This window comes from Cheilinus undulatus, linkage group 15, assembly GCF_018320785.1.
Source record: "Cheilinus undulatus linkage group 15, ASM1832078v1, whole genome shotgun sequence".
Taxonomy (NCBI): domain Eukaryota; kingdom Metazoa; phylum Chordata; class Actinopteri; order Labriformes; family Labridae; genus Cheilinus; species Cheilinus undulatus.
The window spans coordinates 29,049,894-29,076,300 of NC_054879.1; the positions used below are offsets into that span (position 1 = coordinate 29,049,894).

The 26,407-nt window shown below is 37.1% G+C and overlaps 1 protein-coding gene across 10 annotated transcripts in view; it reads right to left on the reverse strand.

Annotated features, from left to right (window-relative positions):
• neb (nebulin) overlaps nucleotides 1-24,422 on the reverse strand; it is a 98,051-nt gene extending 73,629 nt beyond the window's left edge. For 8 of the 10 annotated variants that reach the window (XM_041806457.1, XM_041806450.1, XM_041806453.1 and 5 more), the window contains exons 1-24: nucleotides 23,165-23,239; nucleotides 17,612-17,692; nucleotides 17,015-17,023; nucleotides 14,148-14,255; nucleotides 13,867-13,974; nucleotides 12,731-12,835; nucleotides 12,541-12,645; nucleotides 12,308-12,412; nucleotides 9,590-9,694; nucleotides 7,931-8,035; nucleotides 7,729-7,836; nucleotides 7,181-7,297; nucleotides 4,538-4,639; nucleotides 4,345-4,452; nucleotides 4,139-4,243; nucleotides 3,943-4,041; nucleotides 1,822-1,926; nucleotides 1,602-1,709; nucleotides 1,372-1,485; nucleotides 1,087-1,284; nucleotides 844-951; nucleotides 619-717; nucleotides 390-494; nucleotides 146-253 (exon numbers count right to left, since the gene is read on the reverse strand). In XM_041806457.1, the coding sequence (XP_041662391.1) occupies nucleotides 146-253; nucleotides 390-494; nucleotides 619-717; nucleotides 844-951; nucleotides 1,087-1,284; nucleotides 1,372-1,485; nucleotides 1,602-1,709; nucleotides 1,822-1,926; nucleotides 3,943-4,041; nucleotides 4,139-4,243; nucleotides 4,345-4,452; nucleotides 4,538-4,639; nucleotides 7,181-7,297; nucleotides 7,729-7,836; nucleotides 7,931-8,035; nucleotides 9,590-9,694; nucleotides 12,308-12,412; nucleotides 12,541-12,645; nucleotides 12,731-12,835; nucleotides 13,867-13,974; nucleotides 14,148-14,255; nucleotides 17,015-17,023; nucleotides 17,612-17,692; nucleotides 23,165-23,218 (2,469 nt within the window). In that variant the 5' untranslated portion in view covers nucleotides 23,219-23,239. Of the gene's footprint in view, nucleotides 1-145; nucleotides 254-389; nucleotides 495-618; nucleotides 718-843; nucleotides 952-1,086; nucleotides 1,285-1,371; nucleotides 1,486-1,601; nucleotides 1,710-1,821; nucleotides 1,927-3,942; nucleotides 4,042-4,138; nucleotides 4,244-4,344; nucleotides 4,453-4,537; nucleotides 4,640-7,180; nucleotides 7,298-7,728; nucleotides 7,837-7,930; nucleotides 8,036-9,589; nucleotides 9,695-12,307; nucleotides 12,413-12,540; nucleotides 12,646-12,730; nucleotides 12,836-13,866; nucleotides 13,975-14,147; nucleotides 14,256-17,014; nucleotides 17,024-17,611; nucleotides 17,693-23,164; nucleotides 23,240-24,363 lie in introns of those variants that run through there. The other 2 variants (XM_041806447.1, XM_041806449.1) reach the window with 2 other exon arrangements.
• Between the last annotated feature and the right edge of the window lie 1,985 nt (nucleotides 24,423-26,407).

Genomic DNA, 26,407 nt, shown 5'->3' on the forward strand with positions numbered 1-26,407 from the left:
GCAGATGAACCTCAATGACAAAAAGAACATAATAAATAAAAAAATATATTTAACTCCATACAATGTGATTGAAAGGGCTACAATTCTCTTTAAAATAGAGTTAAATAAACATCTCTTCTAGGACTCAGTTTGACAGTATACTTACATCACTGGCAGCGTGTCTGGCAGCTTTGGCAGCAAGAACTGAAATTGCATCCGGCTTCAGGTCATAACCTTTAGCAATCAACTCCTGCCAGGCGAACTTGTAGTTTTTCTGAAATGACAGATTGCAGAGGTATATAGAAGAAAGTGAACACTGGATAAATTTGGTAAAGACTACATAATTGTCTGTACATACCAAAATTGTTTCATATGATTAACAAAAATAGCTTCAATCATCTTTGACTTACATCGCTGATATTGTAGGCATTGCACCTGGCCTGAAGAAGCTCAGGCACATCAGGAGGCAAAGAGTACTTCTGATGGATCTCCTCCAGACCTCTCTTGTAGAACCGCTGTGAGGAGAAAAGAAACAGGAAGTTCAATGAAATTAAATGTGCAACTTCTCTTAATGTTAGGACAGAAACAAGCATCTATTGGTGCTGTGCAGAAATAAAATCACAGCGGCAGTCAACTCACATCACTCCTTTGTAGCTGGTTGACTTTGGCTTGCAGTTGGATGGGATGGTCGTCAATAGACGTGAAGGGGATAGTGTCAGGGTGTTGTCTGTATTTTCTCTGTAGGAAAAAAAAATACAGGATGCGACAAATCATAGCAGTTATTAACAACTTTACATTATTTAACAGGGCATTTTTTTAAGGAGGGGGTAGTGAGCAAAAGACATGGCACCGCAGAACGCGTACCTCGCTAAGGATCTCAGCGGCTCTCTTATTCTTTTCAACATCCATGGAGCCAAAGGTAATCCAGGGGCTCCCTTTAGTGTAGGTGTTGTAGTCAGACTTGTATTCATTCTGAGATGCGAGGAAACAAGAGAAAATAGTTTAAACTGCTGCAAAATAAAACTCACAATAATCCTGCAAGGACAAGTTGTGAAATAAACTTAAAACTAAGACCAAACTGTCTCTAAAACAGTGATGATTACTCACATCACTCTGGATGATGTTGGCTTTCTTAGCCAAGTCCAACAGGACGCTGTCATAGGGGAGGAAGAAGTTGGTGCTGATGCTTCTGTACCCAGCCATGCTGGCAATGGCTTGGGACTTCTTCGCCAAGGTGACTGATATCATATCAAGAGGAGTATGGTACTTGGTCTTTATCTTTTCATAATCCTTCTTGTATTCCCGCTGTTGAATTTAGGGTGAGGTTGTTAAAAGAGTGTCAACCAAAAAATATTAAGGCAACTATCAATCTTAAGTGAGCTAAGTGCTTACATCACTCTGGATTTTGGCTACATGAACAGAGTGCAAGATCTTGGGATCGTCGTTGATGCTGAGAGCTCCAACCATCTGCCCCTTGTTCTTTTCATACTCCTTCTTATATTTAACCTGCAAAGAGCAGCAGAAGTGTTTTCATTTAAGTGAAGAGGGTAAACTCGTGTAGAAAATAGCCAATATGGAAAGAAAGGTGCAAATTATGTAAACTGATTTTGTAGCTCACTTACATCACTAGCAATGTTTGTGTGAGCACGAGCAGCAAGGATTGAGATAGCATCGCCCTTGACCTCAAACTTTTTTGCTTTGGATTTCTCCCATTCGTACCTATAACAATTCTGCAAGAGGGGAAAAAAAATTACATCTTAAAAAACTGTAACAAAAGCAAAAAGAGATCCAGTTATCGTGACACTTGTCATCAATAAGGTTCACAAATTAGTAGTTACTTACATCACTGAGGTTAAAAGCGTTTACTCTGGATTGGATGAAGAAGGGATAGTCTGGGGGTAGGCTGTTCTTGACCTTTATTTGCTCGTAATCAGCTTTGTAGTTCAGCTGCAAAAAAAACGAAACAAAACAAAAAAAAATCAAAGTTATCATATTAGATCCCATTAAAAAACGTCTTAATCTCTTTCAGTTAAAAACAGTTCAGTTCATTGCTTTGCTACAGATGTTTCACCTTTTTGTGGTAGATTTAAATCTGCAATTAGTTATTTAACATATCCTTTCTGGTCTTGTAGTAACCTGTCTTCATATCGCTGTGTTTCCAACACATAGATGAGACTTAGGTGGGCCACCTAGATATATTTATAGCCTACTAGTGCACTTGCTGACCATTTTCTTCCTTTTGTTTTTTAAATCCATATATAATGGCCATCCATGCATGAATGGGTGTCCAATTATTAATTATTATTATAATTATTATTACACTATTTGAGGAGTGGCATAGGGCGCAACCTAACCACTAGGTCAGCATCCTGCTAAACTTACCCATTACCATTATGAAATATCTATCATTAGTTAGTCTTGGTCTTGTCTTTGTCATGGAAAAAAACATAAGTTGATTGGCATTGTTTGACATAATTTAGGACTGATAATGAGTGAAATGTTTTGAATGGCTTTATAAAACACACTGCTGATAATAATGGCAGAAAAACACAAAAATAAACCCACAAATTAGGCAGGTTGGAGGCCACCTTTTGCAACCAATACCATTCAAGTCAAGTACCATTTTGTGGGAAACACTTTACTGGGAAAGAATCTTTCATTATTTATTGGAAGCATTTGTAAAATATTGAAGATCTGAGTCACTTTAGCCAACTTAAAAAAAAAAAGTGTTTCGATACTAGACCTTCATGAGGACAGAAACACTGCAAATTTACAACTTGCTTTGCAAGCTGGACAGTGTGTGGGATCTTTCTTTGTTTTGTTGTTGAAAAATTGTTCAAAAATGTTTTTGCTCTGTATGTTTGACCTTGTTTTAATTTTCTAATGTTTGATTTTTACTAAGAAAGTGCTTTTAATGTCACCTCATCTCAAGTTTGGCTTTGCTGACCTTTTGTCAAACCTGGCTATAAGAAATGAGAAAATCTGTCACATAAAGAGTCAAATCCAGAATCTATCTCTGCACTGCAACCTTTGACATGTGGAAACCATTTTTATCCTTTCTGTTAAAAATAAGCTTTTTACAAAATTTAAACTCCTACGTATAAATTTGTTTTGACAATCTATGCTAATTGTCTGTTTGCTGTTGCTTTATTTTATCTATTCTACCTTTAATGTTTTATATACCTTGTTTCTCCTTTTATTGTCTTTTTTAACCCTTTGAAAATGAAAGGATAGAGCTGTTTATTTGTAAAATTGAGTATGTATGAATAAAACAAACAAATTTGCTAATTTATTTTTCATCTCTTTTTAACTTCTTGGGGATGGACCCATGCCTTTGTATATGCTCATAAAAAGCACAAAAAACTAATTTCAAATTAATAAACTTTTAATTTTCTTCTATACAGAGCTCATTTTAAACTAAAGCTATAAAATCACCAGACATGAGTTCAGGAAAGGTGTTATCTGACTTCCAGTCACCAGAGGGCAGCAGAGGGCTAGCTGTGCTCAATTTGAGATGAATTGACTGTCCCTTTCACTGCCTCCCCAGCTCCTCTCCGATCACAGGGTTTATTCTGGGCCAACTGAATGCTTGTTGCTATTTATACTAGAGAGAGATGGCTCTCCAGTTTCCATGGAGCCCACAGAAAGACAGCTGAGCTACGTGGATGATTGGGCACATTTTAACGTGATCTGCCGATCCAGGGGAATTTGATCTGCAGAGTAAGATGGCAATTCTAGCAATTTCAGTCAAAAAATGGAAGGTTTAAAAAATACATACTTGAAGAGGAATATCATAACGATAACTTCGTTGGGTGAAAATGTAGAATGGAAAACTCAAAATGCTAGTGTTAATAAGTAATATAACATTAAATATAAGTACTGATTCAGTGGGATCTTGTAAAATAAATGTATAAATAAAAATCTAATGTATCAACAGTGGGGGGTCCTTGCAGGCATACATACATCACTAAGCTGCTTGGCGTTGATGGCGGCTTGAACCAGAACTGGTGAATCGACCACTTGTGTAAATTTCACCTTGTCAGGATGTTGCCGGTAAACTTTCTGCAAACCACAAGATAGAAACATTATACATTCAACCAACATCTGAAAGAGAATCTAAAACTTTTAATGTAAAAAGGATTAAACAAGCCAGACTCACATCTTTACACTTATCGAGGCCCTTAATAGCTTCGTATTCAGGTGTAACTGTTTGAGGAAAGAAGCACCGTGTTTTGATGTCTTCATATTCAGCTTTGTAAAGTTGCTGCAAGATATAAAAAAAGAGACATTTTGATTAAATAAACAATGTTTAATATAACTTTTAACATCAATAATCTTATTTACAATAGTAGAAAAAATATTCACCTCATTCTTCATTTCCTCCATCTTCTGGCAATGAAGCATGTACACATCTTCATAGCTGCCAATGTAGTGGCCCTTCACCTCATTTTCATACTTATCTTTGTAATGTGCCTTAAAAATAAGAATAAATAGTGTTTTTTATTTAAGGTATCACTTGTTAAAGTTTAAAGTGTTTAGGCTAATACTTTTTTCTTACATCAGAGAACTGTTTGAGAACTGAGTCCATCTGGAACTTGGGCGTGTCACAGTAGTTGATGCTGAAACCCCGGGATTTCTCATAGCTGGCCTTGTATACTTTCTGCAAAGAGTAAATAAACAGTTAACAGGGAGAAAAATACATTTGAACGATGATCAGAGACTCAACAAAAAAACAAAAACTGCTTGAATATCAAATAATACATGAAGGGGCTTTAGAACTCTCTGGGAAACTGTAAATGGCTACTCAGTAACACTATCTATCTATCTGCAAAAGAAAGCAGCAATGATGTTCGAAATAGGGCATCTCAAACCACTGGCCCTTAAACTCATTTGAAAAGTAAATTAAACCTAAAAGGCCAGACTTAATCTGACCTCAGAGAGTAAATGAGTGAGAATATAATGCCATTTTTATTTTTTGTATTTTATAGCTTGACCTTTCCTCTGCTTTATTTTTCCTCTCACTTCTTTCAACCCTTTGCAGTATCTAAAGTCAAACTTCTCCTGGGGTTGTTTAAGTAATTTGAGGCTGAAGGCAAAGAGAGATTCCAGACTCTTCACCATGTTGCTCAAAGCAATCACAGCTAGAGAAGAAAAAGATTTGACACATCTCTTTTCAGTTAAAAAAAAAAAGCCAAATAATTGCATACATTACCTATTTTCACTGATATTGTGATTTTGATTTGATTTACCGTAACAAAGGCAGGAACAATTTTTACCTTTCTTTTGATAAGTATTATTGTCCTAGCAATTTCTGCACCAAAAAGTTAATTTATTTTTACATCTGTGTAAGATACGTATGCTAGAATGTCTCTGTTACAAAATATTTGAATTGCAACATCTGTGCAAACACTTTGCCTCAAGGAATACTTCACCTCTTTTGGTTTGAAAATTGCAGTTAGTTTCAATGATTGTTCAGCCCTAGTGTCTATAACTCCTTAGTTAAATAAAGCTCAATGCAAGCTATATCTTATAAAAATAAACAACATAAGTACACTACAGGTTTACTATGTCATAAATGATTATTTTCAATTTAATTTTATGCAATTTTGCCACACAGTTATCTATTAAATAATGGATTTGATATTTCTTAATGGACCTACCTTACTATAATTTGCTTGATGGGAAGACATAGTGGGGCTTTTGTGAGGCTTGGACTTAGTAGGGAGTCTACTAGTCCTTAAAGAAAGCAAAAAGGAGCACACTCCAACAACAAACTTCAGAAGAAAAGACTTACAAAACTGAGAAGTCAGCTCTCAAAAAATGTCCTTTTAAATAGTTTTATTTCTAGGCAAGGCAGCAGCCACAACTCAAGGTCTTCTTCAGCGTTGTCCAGCAGTGTTGTCCCACAACACTTCTGTCGTGGGACAGTGTTGTCCCACAACAGACATGTTTCGACCGTGAGCTGAAGCATGTCCGTTGTGGCCACTGCTTTGCCTAGAAATAAACTACCTAGAAGGATATTTTTGGAGTGCTGACTCATCAGTTTTGTAAGTCTACCAGTCCTTCCCTGGGTATTCTTTGGAAAATCAGACTCTGTTTTATTTATCTTAATTGCTAGGGATCCTTATTTACAGTCTAAATACCCATTTTAATTATTGAAATACACTACTGAACATTTTTTAAGCATTTTATTTTTTACCCCGAAAGCCTCCATGGTTTTTCACTATTTTGCAATGCAAACTTTGGCTACTGGTTACGTGCTCTTGCATTGCAAAATATTAACAAAACACATCGGCTTTCTAGGTAATAAATCAAACGATTCAAGAATTTCAACAGAGTGTATGTTTGAGCCAACAATGTTTCGGGGCCTATTTTTACCAAAAACTTGCTTAATTCGGCTAAGACACTGTACCTATCTGTTATGCCGTATAGCCTAGCTTCCTGGCCTGTGCAACCATCAGTTCTGTCTTAAAGGAGCAATGCTCACTGAAATCACTGGAGACTAATGCCACAACTACTGCTTGGTACCTCAAATGACCGAGGTTCCAAAATACTGGAATATCCCTTTAAATGCCCCTTTTTAAATGAATAGTTAAAGTTATGAATTTAAACCTAAATTCCCACCCTTCTGATGTAACTTGAAACATTATACAGTTTCTAGTCTTTTTAAGGATGTAAAGGTAAAAGATATTGTTCTTCAAAATTTTGTACTATGTTTTCAGAATGAGAAAGACATGATGTTGGCTCTAAAGGATTTTTAAGGTAGAAATGTCATTTTTTGTCTCAACGATACATCTTTTTTTGGTATTTGATATCGATTTGGTGTTTTCAGTGGCTTGAAAATAGTGTGCATAACCGCCTAAAAAGCAAATCTTTCCCAGGGAGCATGTCCTCAGACCCTCTCAAGTTTGAACTAAGCCCCAGATATTTAAAGCCTCTGGGTCCGCCCCTGGAAATGCACAACCACCTCAATTACTTCAGCAGCATTACTCTTGTTTCCTGGTCTTCTGAAATTGTAGTCTAACTCAAAGAAGCATTGTTGCCTTCATTAAAAACACACAAGACCACTCATGCTAAAGTGTTATACATCTGGGAACTCATCATTGGTTCCCCTGAAAATATCCCCTATCATGCATTAATTTTTATCAAACTACCTGTGATTAAACACCCATTTATATCATGGGTTTTTTCAGACACTTACATCACTGAGGATGGTGCCAGCGTATCTGAGTTGTCTGAGGAGAGGATTCTCTGTGGCAGGAAGAGTGTTGTAGTCAGACTGTGCTTTAGATTTCTCGTATTCCTTTTTGTAATGGACCTGACAGCAGAAACATGGGGAAAAAATACAAGTCACATAATGTATCATAACATTTATACAGTCATTCATTGTGAAGGAACACATATTTATCATTTCCTGATGTGACGCATGTTTGAATTATGTGTGAATGTGTGGGAGGCTATGAGGTATACGGAGGTCTACAGAGAAGCCTCTTCACGTCGTCTGATATGTTGTCACTAGGCTCTAGAGAAACTACATACTTTCACAGTTAGACTGAAGCAAATGTAGATCCCTCAGTCACGCAGTGCATGTGTGGGCACAATACATCGAGTCCCTGCGTCAGTGAGGACTCGGTGTGTTGACTCACACTCTGCTCTGAGACACGGGTCAACTCTCTGTCGTGTCTTCCTCATGAGATAGTCCCTATAAAAATAATCCAATACATTTTTGTTGTGTTTGTGTGCACTCACCTCACTAGCAGCGACGCGAGCCTTCTTGTTTGTGTCATAAACAGGCGTCTCTGTTTGCATGAAATAAATTTGGTCTTTTTCGTCCTCAAATGCTTGCGTGTATTTTCTCTGAAAAAGAGAGGGAATTACAGTTAAAAGCAGAAAGAATTCTTCATAAATACCCCTCTGATAAGTCTGTGTTTTAGGTTTTTGAAGCTCTTACATTGCTAAGGTTGTCCATCGCAACTCTGGCAATGGCTACGTCGAAATAGGGCGTCTCACACCACTGGCCCTTCACATTTTTATTGTAATCTTCCTTGTACTTAAGCTGTGAAAAAAACAACAACGTTAGAGGATGTTTTTCATTCAAGAACAATCAGGTCAGACACTTAAAGGTGGAAAATAAGAGGACATCATTAGATGTGTTCATATTCTGTGTGCTAAAACACACAGGGACAACTGGAATCCCTGTCATTTCAACCTATAGTTAGCCTCTCCCTTCCAGCTTAGTGGGACCATTAATATCAGAGAGCAGGTGGTCGTTTATCCCCAGTGCTTGCTGAGGGCTGGCTGGTCTCTGAGGACCTTGTTTCTATGTTGGTGCACTGTGCAAAGCACTGTTTTCAGCATCTGTAACTGCTCCTTCTCCTAATAAACTCCTAATAAACACACCATAGTGAAAGTATGACTATGGCTTCTTTCTAATCCTCCATTTTTTCTAATTGGACCAAGGAAAAACTCAACATGTTCTGACAAATTAATGCATAAATTCTGATTAACTAACTAATTTAACTGCATTATTGCACTCAGTTTGGGGTAAAATTGATTATATCATGTATTATTCAAAATAAAAAATAATTTCTGTGTTGTGTATCTATCACATCTGTCTATTGTGTATCTATCTATGTACTTAACACCTTACATAGTGCGTTCACATGCAAAGTTAAGACAGCTAAAGCTACATAGACCTGAGGCTCCGAGCTTTATTTCCTTAGAGCCCGCCTACTTGTATCCAAAAGACGCTTAGGCCCCCCAGGGCCCACTTAAAAGAATAAACATCAATTTTAATTGTTTTCATTGATAAAATCCTAAAATAATGGGCCTACATACAATCATTCTTCAAAAGATCTATGCATAAACTATCCATTATTACAATGGGATCACTTTAGAAAAAAATAAAAAATGCACTACTGTTACCCCCAAATTCCACATACCACGCCTGCACAGTGTTACAGGGACATATGCACCACAGCCCACTGGAAGCATTCCTGGAACGCTTCTTGAGCTGGAGACTCAAGATCACGGGATCATGGGAGAACTACTACTACTGCTTGATGATTCCTAAATTACTTTCTTGGTTAAACCTTGAACTCTTGAAAAAATAAAGTGTTTATCGATTGACAGGATTTTGCTTCAGCTAGCTCCGAAAAAGAACCTGTGAATATGTCAAGTGGAGCAGAGCGTCATGTCGGTGATGGACCAGGGTGCATGCAGCAGAAATATATATTGACTAGAAAGGGGGTGATTTGCTCCATAGCGGATAGCTTTGGATCACTGTGCAGATAGAGTATGTGGAATTTTTAGGGTTATAGTCAATCAATCCCAGGCTGCATTATTAACCTTTGTGAAATTAGATTCAGTAGATTTTAGTCAGACAAACATGTTATTACACATTTTAAAAGCCTAGTTGTAGACACAGTAACACAATATTTTTTTCTAACTGCATGTGCATGTGTGTTAAACAAACTGATTGCTGCTGACTATTTCTCACAATAAGTACAATCTAAAACTTAAGCTTGGCATGCATAAAGTGGATTGGTGGATTGATTTGCTCTTCTCTAATACAGCCTGTTGAAATTCAGTTCAAATTCTTTCTGCTTACATCGCTGCGCTGATGGGCCACTCTCTTTGCCAGCTCCACCTCAGGAGGATCAGCCAAGGAGGTGTACTTGGCCTTGCGCTCATCATGACCTTTCTTGTAGTGGACCTGCAGGAGTGGAACCACAGTAAGAGCTGAAGTTAACTCAGATGGTTAATTCTTTAATATCATTAACTGACTTTAGAGAAAGAATGCCTCATCTAGATCATATCTACACTGATTGGTGACTTTTTCTACATCAGCAGAAAAGGAAAAAGGCAATTGTACTGCTCAGGAAAGAAGGGCAAATTGGCTATTATAACTGTAATGACAGTTTGTCTGTTATATCTGACTCAGCAGAATGAAAAAACAATGAAAGGAAAGAATATATTTCTGGGTATTTTTAAAAGGCGGGGCAAAAAATGTCAGTTTTAATTGGCCATGCTGTGAGTGGAAATTGCCACTTATTTCATATTTTATCTGACTCAGCACAAGCAGCTGACCGGCAGAAGACAAAATGTAGAGAAAATGGGCATGCCCGAGTGAATGGAAATGGATTCTTTTAAGCAGAACAAAGAGGATTCAAAAATGACAACAAAAAGCACTAAAGAAAATAACTGGGAGAAATGGTTAAATCATATACTAGGATTTATTTGTTTTTTATAAAACTATAAATATATGTTGTAAATATGCACAGATACAGTTTGTTTAACTGTAAAAAAATATTTATGTTGCATGATTTGCTAATAACTGGACAAAATTGCAAATTGCGGTCACAATATAATAGATAAATGACATCATTAGACAACTTACTGGTTGTCAACTCAACAAAAAAATCATACATATTAAGTAGCATTGAAAAAATACAAAACCTTAAGTTTTCATAGTACTGCTTTCAAAAAATGTAATATTACCCCCCAAATTTTGTTTCCCCCTTTTTTTTAAATAAAGGTAACTTTACAAAGTGAAATAGCATTAGTATTGTAAACCTAAAGGCCTTTTTGCAGGCATTTTAGTTAGCCATTCAAGTACTTATTACTAAAATAATTGCAGCCTTTTAAGCAATCAGAAATTGCAAAGCCTGACACCACAATTGCAATCATGTTTAGATTAGCTGACACAGATATAATTTGTCTAATTGTGATTTGGGATTAAAAAAATTGTTTAAACTGCAAAATTATGTTGTTTGTTCAGGTGATTAAATTAAACAAATGTGTGAGAATCCTTTAATACAGTCCTGTGTCCCCAGTAGAAAGATTCTGTAAATTCATCAGTCCTGTTTATACCATTAATTAGACCATGAATCACATAACTTTAGACATTAAAGGGATAGTTCAGCATTTTTGAAGTTGGGTTGTATAAGGCACTAGGCGATAGTAGTGGCATTAACCTCCAGAGATTTGAGTGAGCATTGCCTCTTCAAACAGGACGTGCCTGAGGAAGCTAGGCTATACATATAAATGGGCCAAGAAAAACAAAGCCAGCTCAGTTGTATGCTATATGAAAAAAAATTTGAATCATTTTGTTTTTCAACCAGAGAGCCTCTGTGTCTGGCATTGTTTTGCAATGTGACCTACGGCTAATGGCTACGTGCTCTTCTGCCTCAGCGTATCTGAACAGCTGGTCTGTGGGTTTTGACAGAGACAACAACAACCCAAGCTAATACAACACTAAAATGCCTGATTTTGAAGTGAGAGATGATGACAAGGATAGCAGCTCACAGACACTTGCAGGCTGCATCACACACAGTCAGGAGTTCCCTGCCTTACTGATTGCTGGTGTTTTGTCAACCTCCTTCAACTTTCTGAGGATAAATCAGAAAAGTTGACCCCGACTAGGAGAGCTGAATTGAAAATTGTCATTGAAGTGAGTTTATGGCTGTTGCTTTATTATTCTAATGGTTCATAACTGGACAAGCTACAGTCTGCACGATATGTTTACCCTCTGAAACCAATGTGTCTGGTGTTGAAGTGGAAAACTGAGCTGAAATAACTAGTTTTATTGTGGTTTTGTTGTTGTCTTCTTCGATGAAACCCTCAGACCCAATTATCTGTTCAGATACACTGAAGTGGAAGAATACATAGCTAGTAGCTGAAGCTTGCACTGAAAAATAGTGCCAAACACAAAGACTTTCTGGGTGAAAATAGAATGCTTTAAAAATACCAAACTACCCCTGTAACATCAGAGCTGCTTTCATATGAAAAGCAGGGACACATCATCCTGATACGTACTTGTTCTCGCACTTGTAAAACAATGTAAATACTGTAATGACTATCATATTACAGCGTCAGGTTAGCCTTTAACTCTTTGAACAGTTTGGCAAAGTTGAAGCATTGTCTAGAGTTTGGTTATTTTCACATTAATGAAGATGACAAAGCAGGCTGCAAGTTATGCACTTCTTTCATCAAAAAGGGATACGAGGATTTTATGAAAATAAAATAATAATATTTTAAATTAGTTTTAAATATTGTAATGGTAATAGTAAGTATTTGTATTTTTACTCTGTGGGTACATTAACTTAGTCACCGGTGGTATTGGTGCATCCCTGACATGGAGCTACTAAAACTTTGCTCCAACTAAACAAAAAAAACATGGTATATGTTGTCATACTGAGCAACATGAATACTAATAAAATGTTTTCTCCAGAATTACACAGCTGAACAAAATTCTGAGAAAACCTGAATGTTGGCGGACATTTATTTTTACTGACTGCAGATGAAAACAGGCTGTGGCTTAACTTACATCACTGAGGACCTCCTGAGCTTTTGCCACCCTGCGCAGCTCTGGGCTGTCACTGTAGGGATAGTACATGGTCTTCTCCACATCCCAGTCCTCAGTGTAAAGTTTCTGAGAAAGGCAAAGTCATGACATAAAAAATAAATCCCTTATTTAGAAAATAATACATTTAGATGTTTTTTTGATTATAGAAAAAAATTTTCCATTTATGCAGAGCTTTAATGCCTCATGGTTCTCACTTTGCTGTAGTTAGCAGCATTCTTCACAGCCAGGACCAGCTCAGGAGCATCAGGAGGCAGCAGGTACCTGTCCTTGGTCTCATCCCACTTCTGCCTGTATAGAACCTAGACGAGATAAGCACAACAATGGTGTTAAACATCAAAAATGGTTTATATTATCTGTTGATTGTAATAAATGTTGGTAACTCACCTTGCTGATCAGGTCAGACACACGCTTGACGTGAATGACCTCCTTGGCTTCACCATCATACAAGCTTTGGTTACGAGCCTTATTTCCCTCCATGCGGTATTTAACCTGATGATGATGAATAAAATGTATTATTGTTAATAACTAGAGGAACATCAAATCAAATTCTTAATTGTGTCTTAATTGTGTCTTTTTTTTAATCTGAATAGATCTCACAGAAAAATCACAATGGACTAGGTGAGATTATTCTGCTCATCAATGGTATTAAAATGTATCAGCTTGAATCAGGATCTGAGCTTGTGGAACAAAAAAATCAGCTTCTCAAAAGTAACCTTGCATGGTTCTTCAAAAAAAGACTCAAAAACATGTTAAATCTGGTGCAAGATAGTTAACAGCAATTTGAAAATAACATAAGCCCAGGCGGCTGTCGACAAAGCATGCTGAATTTCACTTTTATACAGTTTTTAACATCTCATTCATAGCTAAACACACTCCTCTTTAAAAACACATCTCTTTAGGGCCCAGAAACTACAGTGTCTTAATGCTGACTTAGCACCGCGGACCATCTGTTGAACCTCCTTCTTTCTCCTGAATCAGCTAGTTCAACAAATGCTCAGCTTCATCCTTCACTCCTTTTTGGGACAAAGGAGCTAAAGGAACCCCATAGTTTTAAATACACCTCTGGGCCCTTTTTCACAACTTCATCCCATATGAGGATATGATAACATCAGTTCAAACCCACTTTTTACCCACAAATCTGCTAAACTATTGAAGATCCTCACTCCCTTGTAGTCCATTGAACACCAACCCTGAGTCTGCAAACCTGAGGAGTCTAGCTTAGCTCATTGTTTTTTATTCATGAAAATTTTTCTGAGCATGCTCAGTTTGAGGCACACTTTAAGAGTAGCCTCCTCACAACTCTTTTGTTCATGCCTCAACTACGGGGTTTCATTTTCATTACTTGAATAATTTTACTTGCATAGGTAAAAGAATGTTTCCTCTACACTGCCAACAAAACAGTTTCTTCATATTAATGAGACAGAGAGGAAAGAGATAAAGATCTTCCAACCCTGTAACCTTCTAGTCATCTGCTATAAATTTTACCAAACATAATTTTGTGGAAAATTTAACAGCAGTACCTCACTGAGCTGCTCCTGAGCCTTCTTGATGCGAATCATTTCAGGGGTTTCAGTAGAGATTGCAGTAGGCTGCCCTCTAGACAGGTCATAAGCTTGTCGGTACTTGTTCTGTCAAGAGACGAAATAGTAAAGAGCATGAGTCATGAAAATGATACCGTGTCTGAGGTAGATAATATCTGAGTTCATCACATAAATTTATCGTTTTCCATAAAAAAAAAAAATTAACTTTAATAGAAAAAATGTAAACTGGTTAAAATCCAAAACCTGAACTTAGTGCTTACATGACTGTACTGCTCCAGCATCTTCTGGCTATGGGCCAGGTATGGAGTCATGAACTTGGAAGTATCCACTTTGACCCTCTTCCTGACTTTCCTTGTAGGCAAGCCTTGCTAAGGAGGGATAGAGTGAAAGACAATCAACCATTTGACCAACAAATAGCTCCTCTTTATTACAGGAAACATACCGACCAGGCATCAAACATTTTCAACAAGGCTGTCACAGGAGACGAAACAGTGATATATCCAAATGTAACACAAATTTAGTAGTAAACAATGATCAAATTGTGTTAAGGTGAACATGCATCTTTTAGCATGAGAGCATTTTACAGCCACTATAAAAAGAGAAAAATAAAAGGATCTGCTAATTTTTAAGTAAAGACTAGAAAGCACTCAGAGAGCGCAAACAAACTAACAAACTAACAAACCCTGCTGATCACATAACCTCCTTGGCGGAGGTAAAAATAAGCTGAAAAAAGCTGTGAATTTAAGGCAAAAAACTCAAACATTTTGAGCTAAAACATCATACATTTTGACTTCATACACTTGAAAATCCCAGATTTATAAAGTCAGAAATTTAATTCTAACTTACAAGAAACAAAACTCAAGGCACTGGTTGAATCAGAATTGTCTCCTGGATGCTGTCAGTGTGTTTTTTTCTGAATAGCCTCAGTTCACAGGTCTTGCTCTTCAAAGTCCAAATGATAATGTGATGATTCTTGGATAAAATCACAAATATTTCTTTAACGCATGTAGACCTAAGGTTGCCATAAAAAACGCCCTCAAAAAACCCAAGTATTATTTAAAATGGCCTCCATAAATCTGAGTTTTCTGGAAAACGGCATAAAAATTTACTCTCAAAATCTTTATTTCTCACCCTTGGAGGCTGATAGAGACATGAAATAAAATCTTGGGAAAGCTCGAATCATTAACTGTATATATTTGATATTCTTGTTGTCTAAAATACAACTGTAGTTCCCTCTATTTTGAGTCACTTGTCTTAAAAACAAACAAAAAAATCCTCCAAATCATATCAGGTCTTAGGTAGAAACACATCAGCATCTCATCTGGTCTTAAAGGTATATGCAAACATTGCATCAGGTCTAAATGGGTTAATGCTCAGGCTTAGTTTAAAGTATCATCTGATTAGGCTCTTGACTGCAGTATTGATGCAAGGCAAACAACTTCATCTGGTATGATTTTCAACTTTAGAAACTCAAAACCTCAAAGTTTTGGTTCTCATAAATGTCTGACTCTTTAAACTAGATTTTTTTCTCTTAAATTTAAAATCTTTCTGACAGAAATTAACAGATCCTTTTGTTGTCACTGGAGTGTCTGTAGTACGCAATTATATTCCAATCACTTTACATAAGGTTCATAAAAAGGTCAAAATTATTCAGTGACGAATAAGTAGCTAACTGCTGGATAACCCACTACTGATGATAAAGTGCTTAACAACTAGTCAGTATAACACTCAACTTTGCAATACAGAACACAAAATGAGTATCTTGTGAGCAGCTAACCATTAAATAATGATTTAGTATTGAGTAACTACCCAGTATAATGATAATCTATCTATAAAGAGCTTTTCAACCATAAAAGAACAAAGAAAAAACCTTACACAAAGTCAAAACCGAAACTGGCAAAAACCGACAAAATCTTTACAGAATCAGAAAAAGGAACACAGTTGTAAAATAAAATACATTTTATCAAAACAAAAAACATGGAAAAAATAGAAACAGTTTTAATTCAGATATTTAGGAACCAATAAATTAAAATCTGTGAATGCTGGAAAAGATGTAATGGAAAAACAACATAAAAATGCTGACCAAGGTTCTAAAATCACCCCAAATAAAAAGCCAGATTAAAAATGTAGGTAGTTATTCAGTTTGTTTCATTTACTAATGTTAGTTTGCAGTTATATCCTAATTCGCTGCCTGAAAATTTACTAAGTTTTAAATTTCTTGTCTCAAAGTTATCTATGAAGTGCCAAACAAATTTAAAGACAAGTTACCCACCATGTGGACTATTGATTAACTAGCAGTTAAATCCTCATTGATTCTCTGGTTGACTAGCAGTCAGTTACTCACCTGTTACTATGCCAGTTTTAGTGTAGATTAACTGGTATTTGGTGCTCATTCTTTCACTGGGTAACTAGCAGTTAGTTACTCATTTGTTCCCTGTTAATTAGCAGTTAAGTTACCCAGCTGTAACAAGGTAAATATGGCAGTTTTTGTGGAGGTTAATTAGCAGTTGCAGCTGACCCTTTAACCCCAACATAGGACTTCTTGAGACCCTCCCCTCTGGCAAACCCCTGACCAGCAGACAGAATAATGCATGTTCATACAGACTCTATGTGTTAAATTAACGCACACTGGACTTACATCCTATAACCATATCACCAGTAAACCTGCACATCTGTACACTCTCTCCTTTTTTGCACCTTTGTACATACTTTTGTGATGTTTAAATTGCATTTTCTACTTTATTTTGCTATTTTATTTTTCTATCGTAATCTGTTGAAGTTATCTCCTCTTAATTTTTATAATTCTCTTAATTTTTATTCTTCTTCTATGTTATCTGTTTTGCACCAAACACCAAGTCAAATTCCTTGTATTTGAAAACGTACTGGGCAATAAAACTTGATTCTGAGTCTCTGGCTCTGACTCAGATTCAGTTTATTACTAATTCTTTCTATTGGAAACCAGCAGTTAGTTACTCATTCGTTTCTTAATGACCCACTCTCAGTTACTCATTCTTTACCAAGTAATTATGCCACATTTCTTTGTACCTTATTGTAAAGTGAAACCCATTTCCATCCAAACTGATATCAGAAGTGCATTTGTTGTTTCCCTTTCACTCTTAATACTCACCTTTAATGGCTGATAAGGAACATGCCAAAACACAAAAAAATATGAGTTACACACAAAAATATTCTACATGGTAGTTAGGATAATGAAAGAGTTAGGGTTAGAGATGTGAGATGTGAGATCTGAGATAATGGATGAAGATTGATTAAAGAAAAACAAAACCTGCATAAGTGAAGGAAGGTACTTTATACATCGTAAAAAAAACAATCAACAACAATCTGTCCTTGCATGCAGTGCCAGGTTCAGCACATAGAAATGCACAAAGATTGCAGAACTGCATCTGCTGAGCAGTGAAGCAACGGGGAACTACAAACAACAGGCATATATCTGCACAAAAAAAGCCATTTGCCTGAGAAGTCACATTAAAATATACATTTTAGGTATAAAATATCCATGGCTGCAATAAACATTGCAGAATTTTCTCTGTAACTTAAAAGGCAATGATAAGCTTGTGCCAAAAGAAGGAAAGGCACAGCCTTTAAAGGAATAAGCAGACAGCAGAAGACCTATACATGCATGCAGACGGGGAAGGGGATGCAACACTGAAATATCCTGCTCTGCTTAGGCTGTTGTCCCTCGGGAGGGGAGTGGGTGCGTTACCTGTTGAGACTCAGTCTTTTGCTCAGAGAAACCCGTGCTTGTTGTTGTAGTAGTAGTAGTTGTTGTATACTCCTCATAATACTACAAATATAGGAAACATTCTGGAGTTTCAAAACTGCCAGAACAGGTGTTGGGAGAAACAGCACAGTACTTTTCCACAGGATTGAGGTTGATTTTTCCTCAGCTCTGGTGCTAATCTATCACTGCCACTGCCACTTCCAGTAATTTAATCCACATACATTAGCAGGTGATCAGCTATCAAAAATCAATCACTGGGTATTTTTGTAGTGTGTTATTCTCCTGTGCTCAAACTGTGTCTCTCAAAGGAAGATAAACCCTCAGAGGTAAACGTGCTGTAATTGTGACAGCAGTCTAATTAAAACTAGTCTACAGAGGAAAGAGAGGCAGTAATATCCTTGGTGTAATGTGAGCCTGTCTGCGTTCAACTCTGTGACCATGTCTATAAAAACCCCACACTCGCATGACTTTAATTCTATTCTTACTATGTCATTAAATAGACCATTGTCTGTGTTATCAGTTGCTACAGCAGACAGCAGTAGACAGACAGTTTAGACAGCTTTATAATCTCCATGTCTGTTCACACACAGCTCTCATTTGCTTAAAGGATTGGTTCAACCAAATAATAGCAATAACTAGAATGACCGTCTGAGGCGGCAGACGCACACCTAAGCAGCGCCACCAAGGAACTCACGCTCCCATTGATTACTATGGTGTTCAAAATTTCGAAGTCAGAGAAAACTGAACGGGTGCGCAGATCATCACCAAAATCTAATCGATTCTTCCCTGTCACTATCCCAATATTCCCTGAAAGTTTGGTGTAGATACGACTTTCCGTTTTCGAGTTATCTTGTACACATACAAACAAACAAACAAAAAAAAAGAAAAAACAAAGAAAAGATACGGAACCCTTTACATAACCCCCTGCAGATTTCATCGGCGTGGGTAACAGATTTTCTCTCTTATCCTGAGAAATATCTGGCCATGCAGAAAGCTCTGGCATTATTTAACAACACTTTGTGATATCTTTCGCTAATGTCTCTGTCTCCTATCTACAACATTTCGTGACATTTTTAGTGCTGAATTGACACTTTATTTGCTCTCTTATTGGTCCACTGACCCACTAATCAGAGAGCCCACAAACCCACTCTCATTGCTGGGCTTCTACCATTTGAACAAACTTTAGCCTGGGCCAAATCTTTTCAGTGCATTGCTGTGAAATTGGGACCTTATTTTTGATATTTTAACATGTTAAAATATGTGCCTGGAGTGTCTGCATGAGCCTCTTAAGATATGCTCACCGCAATCCAGGAGTAATTTCATTCCATTTCCTTAACTGAAGGTTCATTTTGAGGAAATATCTTCATTGGATTTGACTCTGCTGATTGCCAAACTTGCAATTTAACCAGTCTACAATCCAGAGAACCTTTATTTGTGTTTGACAGTAAGGAAAAATATCTTCTACATTCCTTTAGACCTAGGACAGCCTCAATAATACCCTCTAATACCTAAACGTTATAGATGTAACAGTATTGTTAACATTGCGGTATTGCAGTGACAGAAGTGTCCCAATGCTGTCGTGGATGTGGCGGTTTCAAATGATAGGCCTTCAGGGAAAAAAAATATATGTTTTTTTTAGTGGAGCAGAGTGAAGGGTATAGGAACTACGGTTACCACTGGCACTTGTGTACCCATCATTCTTTGTGCTCCACTGGCTGGCTTGTTCTAACAGTGCAAAAACGGTGGATGCTACAAGTGGCAAGGGAGAATCGCATTACATGAGATCATGGAGGCTCCAGTGACTTTTAAATTTGATGTGTAAAAGCATTTTGGTTTCCCAGTGTCAAGAACTGAAAAAGGAGAAAAGGCGACGGACAAATAAAAACAATATGCAGAGAGACTTGAGGAGCCCCTTGGCAAATCATCATCCTATGGGAGGAGCAGCCAGCCAGGCCAAAAGACTCTTAAGGAAGTGCTCACAATCCCACTTCCCCACAACAATGCGAGGACTCAACAGATCACAAGATGTATCTATGAATATATCACCAAAGACCTACAGCTGTTTTCAGTGGTGGACAACGAAGGTTTTAGAAGGTCAGTAAAAACTGGAGCCAAAGTATAAGAATATATTTTTTTTAAGCCTAATGCACAACTACAGCACTATTTTGCACATATTATAATATTCAAAGAACAATTATTGTTTAATAAATGCCAACTACACTTTTTTCCCAGGTCTTCTTTTTTTTAATACTGCTATAAAATGTGTACCGTAGACCTGTTACAGAGGTGTTATCATAGCGTGAGATTTTGATACTGTTACATTCCTACATAATATTAGTTTACTGAGGTCAAACATTTTACTTTTTTTTTTAGGCAATCAGTTTGCATGATTTTTTAAAGTAAGATTTACTAATTGGGTTTTACAGTGTGCATGCTCATTCATTTTGGTCACATCTTTAGAGAGGACTTACTGTTAAAATCTGTTCTCCTTGGTGCCATTCTTACAAGTTTTAAGTATTAATCATTTTTTAGAGTTTAAAGTTATGGGCTGCAATGTTTGTGATCAATTTTGGATGTTTGAACTATCTCAAAACCAGAGGGTTTACTAAAAAGAACTGCTTGAAGTTTAAACATTTATCAAATCTTTATATCTCAGCCTTTGTAGCAGACTGAGACATGAAACAAAAACACTTTAAAGCTTATACCCTTGGCTAACTGCAAATAATTACCTTTGCCCTACAGTTAACTTACTTTTTTAAAAATCATTTACACATTTTGTGTATGGAGGCCAAAGATTCTACAACCATTACATTTCTTATCCAATCTTCATTCCATCTGTGTATTTTAGCAAATCACTGGCAGTTTTTCAGTCACGTCTTAAGAACAATAAGATCGTCCAAAATGCCCTGACATCGCATCTGATCATACAGCAAACTTTATGAACGTTCATGTTGATGTAGCTGCTCTGTAACAACTTACAGATTAATGTTGATCAAGTAAAGTAAATAGGAATGTAGAACACTCAGCTTGTTTCTCCTTTTGCAAACAAGCACATTGTCGATGTGCCACAGGAGGACCGTTATCGCTAGCTGACATCAGACATCTTCATAGTGTTTTTGTGTTGAATTTTTTATGTCTTTAACTTTAATTGTGCAGCTGCCAGACATTCTTGTAAATGAGGCTCTTAATCTTAATGAGGTTTTTCGTGGTTAAATAAAATTTAAATGAAAATAGATTGATAAATAAAAGGCAAAATGGGGTCTAATTTACCTGTTGTGAGAAAAATATCTGCCAGCAAGCACTGTGTCTTTGAGACAAGATGTCTATTTATAAAATACTTCACTATTTAATTCAAGATGCAAGACAAGTAAAACTACCTTGCTGCACTAACAATTTACATATTACAAGCAATTTACCTCTTATTTGTTGCTTTTTATATTTTGAAATGTTTACCAGGATTCCTCAAATGAATATGGCTTAAAATAAGCTAGAATAAGGCAGATACACTTGCTAAGATTTTAATTTTTTGTAATGCTGTCAGGTTGAGCACCTTTGACTACAGCCTGCAATCACATCATTAGTATGTCTAACTTGCAGCCTGTCTTAATATCAATACCAAAACCTTTCAAAGTGAAATATTTACAGATAAGTCCTTAAAGCCTTCCTGAACTCTATGACTAGCCAGAGCTGAGAGAAAGAACATCTCAATCATTTTTTATCAACATTTGTAAGAGGCTTCAATATTCAAATCTATCAGACAGGTGAGAACCATAGGTGTGGATGGAAACAAACACCTCATTGTGCATCCCTACACAGTGATGTACTTTATAATCTACTCAACCACCCGTCAAACACTTTTTCCATTTCTCCTCCTCTTCTGAGTACATTTTACGCACTGTGACATTAACACGATTCCAGGCTATCAGTGTGATTTACAGCACAGTAGCTCATCTCATTTGCCCCCTCCCTCACTCCTCCTCACACTTTCCTTCCCTTAACTTCCCCCTTCGCTCCATCTCTCTGCCAATGTGCCGTAGAAGTCCACTTCTAAATTTGTCTGAATGCCAGACAGAGAACTCTACACTCCTCCCCTGATTGACCTGAGGAGTTCAGATATTTTTTCAAATAATATGAAGGAAATACTCAAGAAGTTGGTTTAAATAACTGTAATCATTTAAAAATTACTCCATTATAAACTCTTAAATGTGAACTGTACCTTGCTATGATCTAAGAGCACTATGTTTCTCCCCATTTTGTAGATTAAACATGAAGCCGTCTTACTATCAAGTCATAATAATTCAGTTTCTCTCCACAGTGTAGATGAAAGTGCTAGTGAAATCAGAGTGTATAGAGTTTGTGAGTTTGTTCCACCTGCCAAATGATTTACATCTTTGCTTTAAAGACAGTAAATCTATTTGAAACAGATGATATGTTATATGGGAGATGAATGCATTGCTTCGACGTGGGATAAACAAAGGTTTATCTTTTAACAAATGTTTCTGTGCAAAACCATTCAAACTCCCCTATAAGATATCATAGATATTAATTGGGGACAAATACAAGGCAAACATTAATCCTATTTCGCCAGGAAATATGGGATTAAGCCGTTAGCCTTCTGCTTTCACTCTTCCATTGGACACTGACACAGAGACCTTCAGCAACACATTAATTCATAAACAACATGTATGCATAAAACATCCTGAAAGTAAAACAAAAAATATGTGGACAATTATCATGTCAGAACACAAAACTCAAAGGTTGGCGTGAAATATGTAGAAAATTATAGGACAGCATTTAGACAAAAACCAAAATGGTAGCTTCCAGAAACACTAAAACAGCATGCAGTCCTATCACTGCTGCACAGGAAGGATGCCGTCATAAATTGGGTAATATTACAGCATTGCAAAATGTGTTCATCTACAGGTTAGACATGGTAAAGATAGATGATTTCCTGGTTTTAAATATAATAAATGAATGAAAGTTCTGTGTAAGAATAGGTGACTTTATTTGCACTTTTGGCAACCTTGTGTAATGATTACGTCACACTTTTCTAAAGTTACATGGCTTTCTGCCATGAGGCATAGCCTCAGCTAAGGGCCCCTGCACCTATATAGGACAGTAGAAAATGCCCAAGTTAAATATTCACATTTATGATCCTATTCAGTTTGAAATAGTTTTGATTTATAGTTGGCTGTTAAGGGAAATCCAGGACTTAAAAACCCATCAGAAGGTGTCCCTCTGAAACAGGATCTACCAGCAGGCATGGGTGACTGCTTCCCTGAACTGCTGACTGGAGGGGGTCGTTAACTTAACTATTCATAGGGCCCTCTTATGGGTCTGCATGTTATGTATATGCAGTACCTTCAACATACAGATTTTGGCAAATCTAAGGTGTTTTGGCTAATATAAAGTCTTAAAATGGTAAAAAAAACAAACAAACAAAAAAAAAAAAAACAAGTAGAGTCACAAAACAAGGCAAAGTGTGGTTCAATTTGTTCATAATGTGTATAACAAACAGAGAGCACGTCCACCTACCTCGTCAAATTCTTCTTCCTCAAGATCATCAAATTCCTCACCAGTGTCTGCCATTTTGGGACCCTTTCAGAGGTTCTACACAAAACAGAGGAAAACTTTAGGGCACTCATGACAGAAAACTTGAATGAAAAAGGCATTATTTAACTTTGAAGCTCACAACATGTAAACCCAATCAACTCAAATGATCCATCTGAGGAACCGGATCATGATTAAAATCTTAATTTTTACATTTTAGTACAGTCAGACTGGAAATTGAAGTTGCTACCAGCCTCTCTGAATTGATCAAAAGCACCCCGTTCAAATAGAGAGAATTAAAAACAAACATAGAACAGAGAAAAAGGAAACTACAAGTTTGATTTTCAACCAAAGTGCATGCCATACCAGCCAAAGAGTGCAGCAGTATTCCCTGACAGAAAGGAAGCCTCACTTGCCATCCACTAGGGTCTCAAACTGAACGTCCAACTTTGTGATTTTCCCCAAATCCTAAACAAAGTAATGACGGTGTGTGACACGCCTCAAAACCTCTTCAACAAGTGTAAATCAATAATAACAGAAGGAGAATTGCAGATTAGGGGAGGTGAGACTATGACAGGCCTCTGTCGCCCCTCCTCCCTCACTTGCCACAACACGGTTCAAAGAGCTGTGCCTCCTAGCTGAAGTTTGGCGACAGCTGCCCCACAGTGCTTCAACTATTTGACATGTAAGCCAATGCCACAGCCTGATTGGTGGACTCTGTTTAGCAAATGGAGATGCAATGCCTTCTGAGGCTGCAGGTTAAATATAGGATGGCATACTAACCACCTTTTTTTAGCGCTTGATTGCACTCTCTTTGAATTAAAACATATATTTCTTTCTAAAACAAGAGAAATAGGTGTAGTGGGTAAGACAGATGCACAGAAAAAGGCCCAAAGGTGCTGAGATTTTGGTAAGACAGCAAAGTGGCACGGCTGTTGCTGGTATTTCAGCTACATCCAAAGGCAGGTCAGCTCTGATCTTGCTTGGTTTTTGAAGTTCTGGCCCATTTTTAAAAGTCCATCAAGGTGCAGGAGAGCATTCGCAAGCCTTATTCCTCATTAAGCTGTCCTCCTGGATCCATCAGGCAGAAGAGGATGGAGAAGTGGAAATCCAAACAGAAGGAAAAGCCATGCATGGCATTGAAAATACAGATTTTAGTGCTTTTTATCCCTTTCTTAGCTTACCAGTAATATTAAAGTTAAATGGTCTCCCAAGCCGCCAAAGCCTCCCCAGCTTCCCTCCAGAGAAACGCTGGGCAACAGCACACAGCTGCGGTTTCTACCCAGGTTATCATGTGGCTAGTACAGCCAATCAGAGGCCTGTCCTCTCAAGTTTCAAAATCTAAATATACCTAAGTGATCCTCACAGAAAAGAGCACCTGTTGGGTCTAATGCATTAGCGGTACAGTTATGAGGAAGCCAGTGGGCCACTGGTGGAGTGGGGGTCTGGAGAAAACAAGAGTTAACCCCAACTCGCACACGGTATGGTGGGGTATGTGGTTGTTGTGATATTGACAAGTGCAACATTTGTTTGAAAAGGTCACACATGGGTAAGGATATGAGTATGAATCTGTGATGAGGAGCTGAGCTGATGGCCGGGCCAGGCTGTGACTGCCAGATCTGTTGAGGTCATCTGTTAGCTGACCCCAAGCTTGCTCGCTCCTGTCAAGAATCAGGTCAACATCAGACTGAAGAGCTATGAGGCAGAAAATAAGGCATAAATACTCCAATAAATATGAGTCAGATCATAATAGTTAAAAGTAGGACAAATTTCTGTTTACTCAGTCTACCACCAGCACTCTTTGGGTTAAGACAAAGCCTGTAAACATATAATGAGTCACCCTGCATAAGCCCTGACATTTACTTTGGAATTAAGGTTGAGGACATTTGTCATGGGACATTTAAGATCATTGAGGGCAGAGGAACTTATAACAACTGCGGACACATATTGTATGAAAAGTTCTCAACCTTTTAGTGGCCATGCCAATCAAATAAAAATACATTTTCCTTCTACCCTAGCAAATCTTTGCATCATGAATCAGCACTGGTCAATGCTCAGACTGTACTAAGGCATAAAATGTGCTATAAATGCATCACACCAAACTATTTCCTGGTGACCATGTGTCTCTTTTAGGTTCCCTCTAGAGTGAGTACCCGCTTCATTACCAATCTGGGCTTATTAAAATAGCTGTGACTTTGATTTATTTGTCTAAATAGTCTTGTATCTCATTCTCTTTTAGGACTCTTCATTCAGTACTTACTGACTGTAAATAAGTCATTTCTGTAAATCTGTGGTTTCTGGCACTGATTTGGAGTTTGTTTTTTCTTTTTGTCCTGAGCACACTTTGTTTTGTTCAGCTTATTCAAAGATCTTCTGATCAATACAATACGATATGACAAGTTACAATACTAAACAATATGATTATACAAAACAATACGGCACAAATGATACAAACAATAAAATACAATACAATTCAATATGATATGATATGATTAGATACAAAGAATATGGTATGGTAAGACACAAAATGATTCAAGATGATACAAACAATACTTTACAATATGATATGCCTCGATATGGTACAACCCAACGATACAATAAAATAAAATACAGTACCATACAATATGATATGATACAAATGATACCATATGATACAATATGATGAGGCATGGCACAGAATGGTACGCTACGATACAACATGACATGATATAATAAGATACAATACGATTCCAAACGGTAAGATATGATACCACACGGTGAGGTATGTTACGACACGATACAATATGATACAATACAACAGGGTATGGTACAGTACAATACAATATAAGAAACGATATGACAGGGTATGGTACAATACCACTAAATACGATATGACACAATATGATACTATATGATACATTAGGGTACAGTACAGTATGGTATGATTTGATACGATAAGGTACTGTACAATACACAATACAATGTAATACGATATGATAGGATACGATAGGGTACGTATGATAAAATTCAATATGATAAGATATGGTATGGCACAGTAGGATGAGATATTATAGGGTACAGTAAGGTAGAATTTGATACACAGGATGATGTACTGGACAATATGATGCATGGGGTATGGTGCGGTATGATACAGTACGACAAGATAGGGTGTGGTACAGTACGATATGATACAATACAATGCGATTCGATTCGATTCAACATGATACAATACGGTACGGTGTAATACAT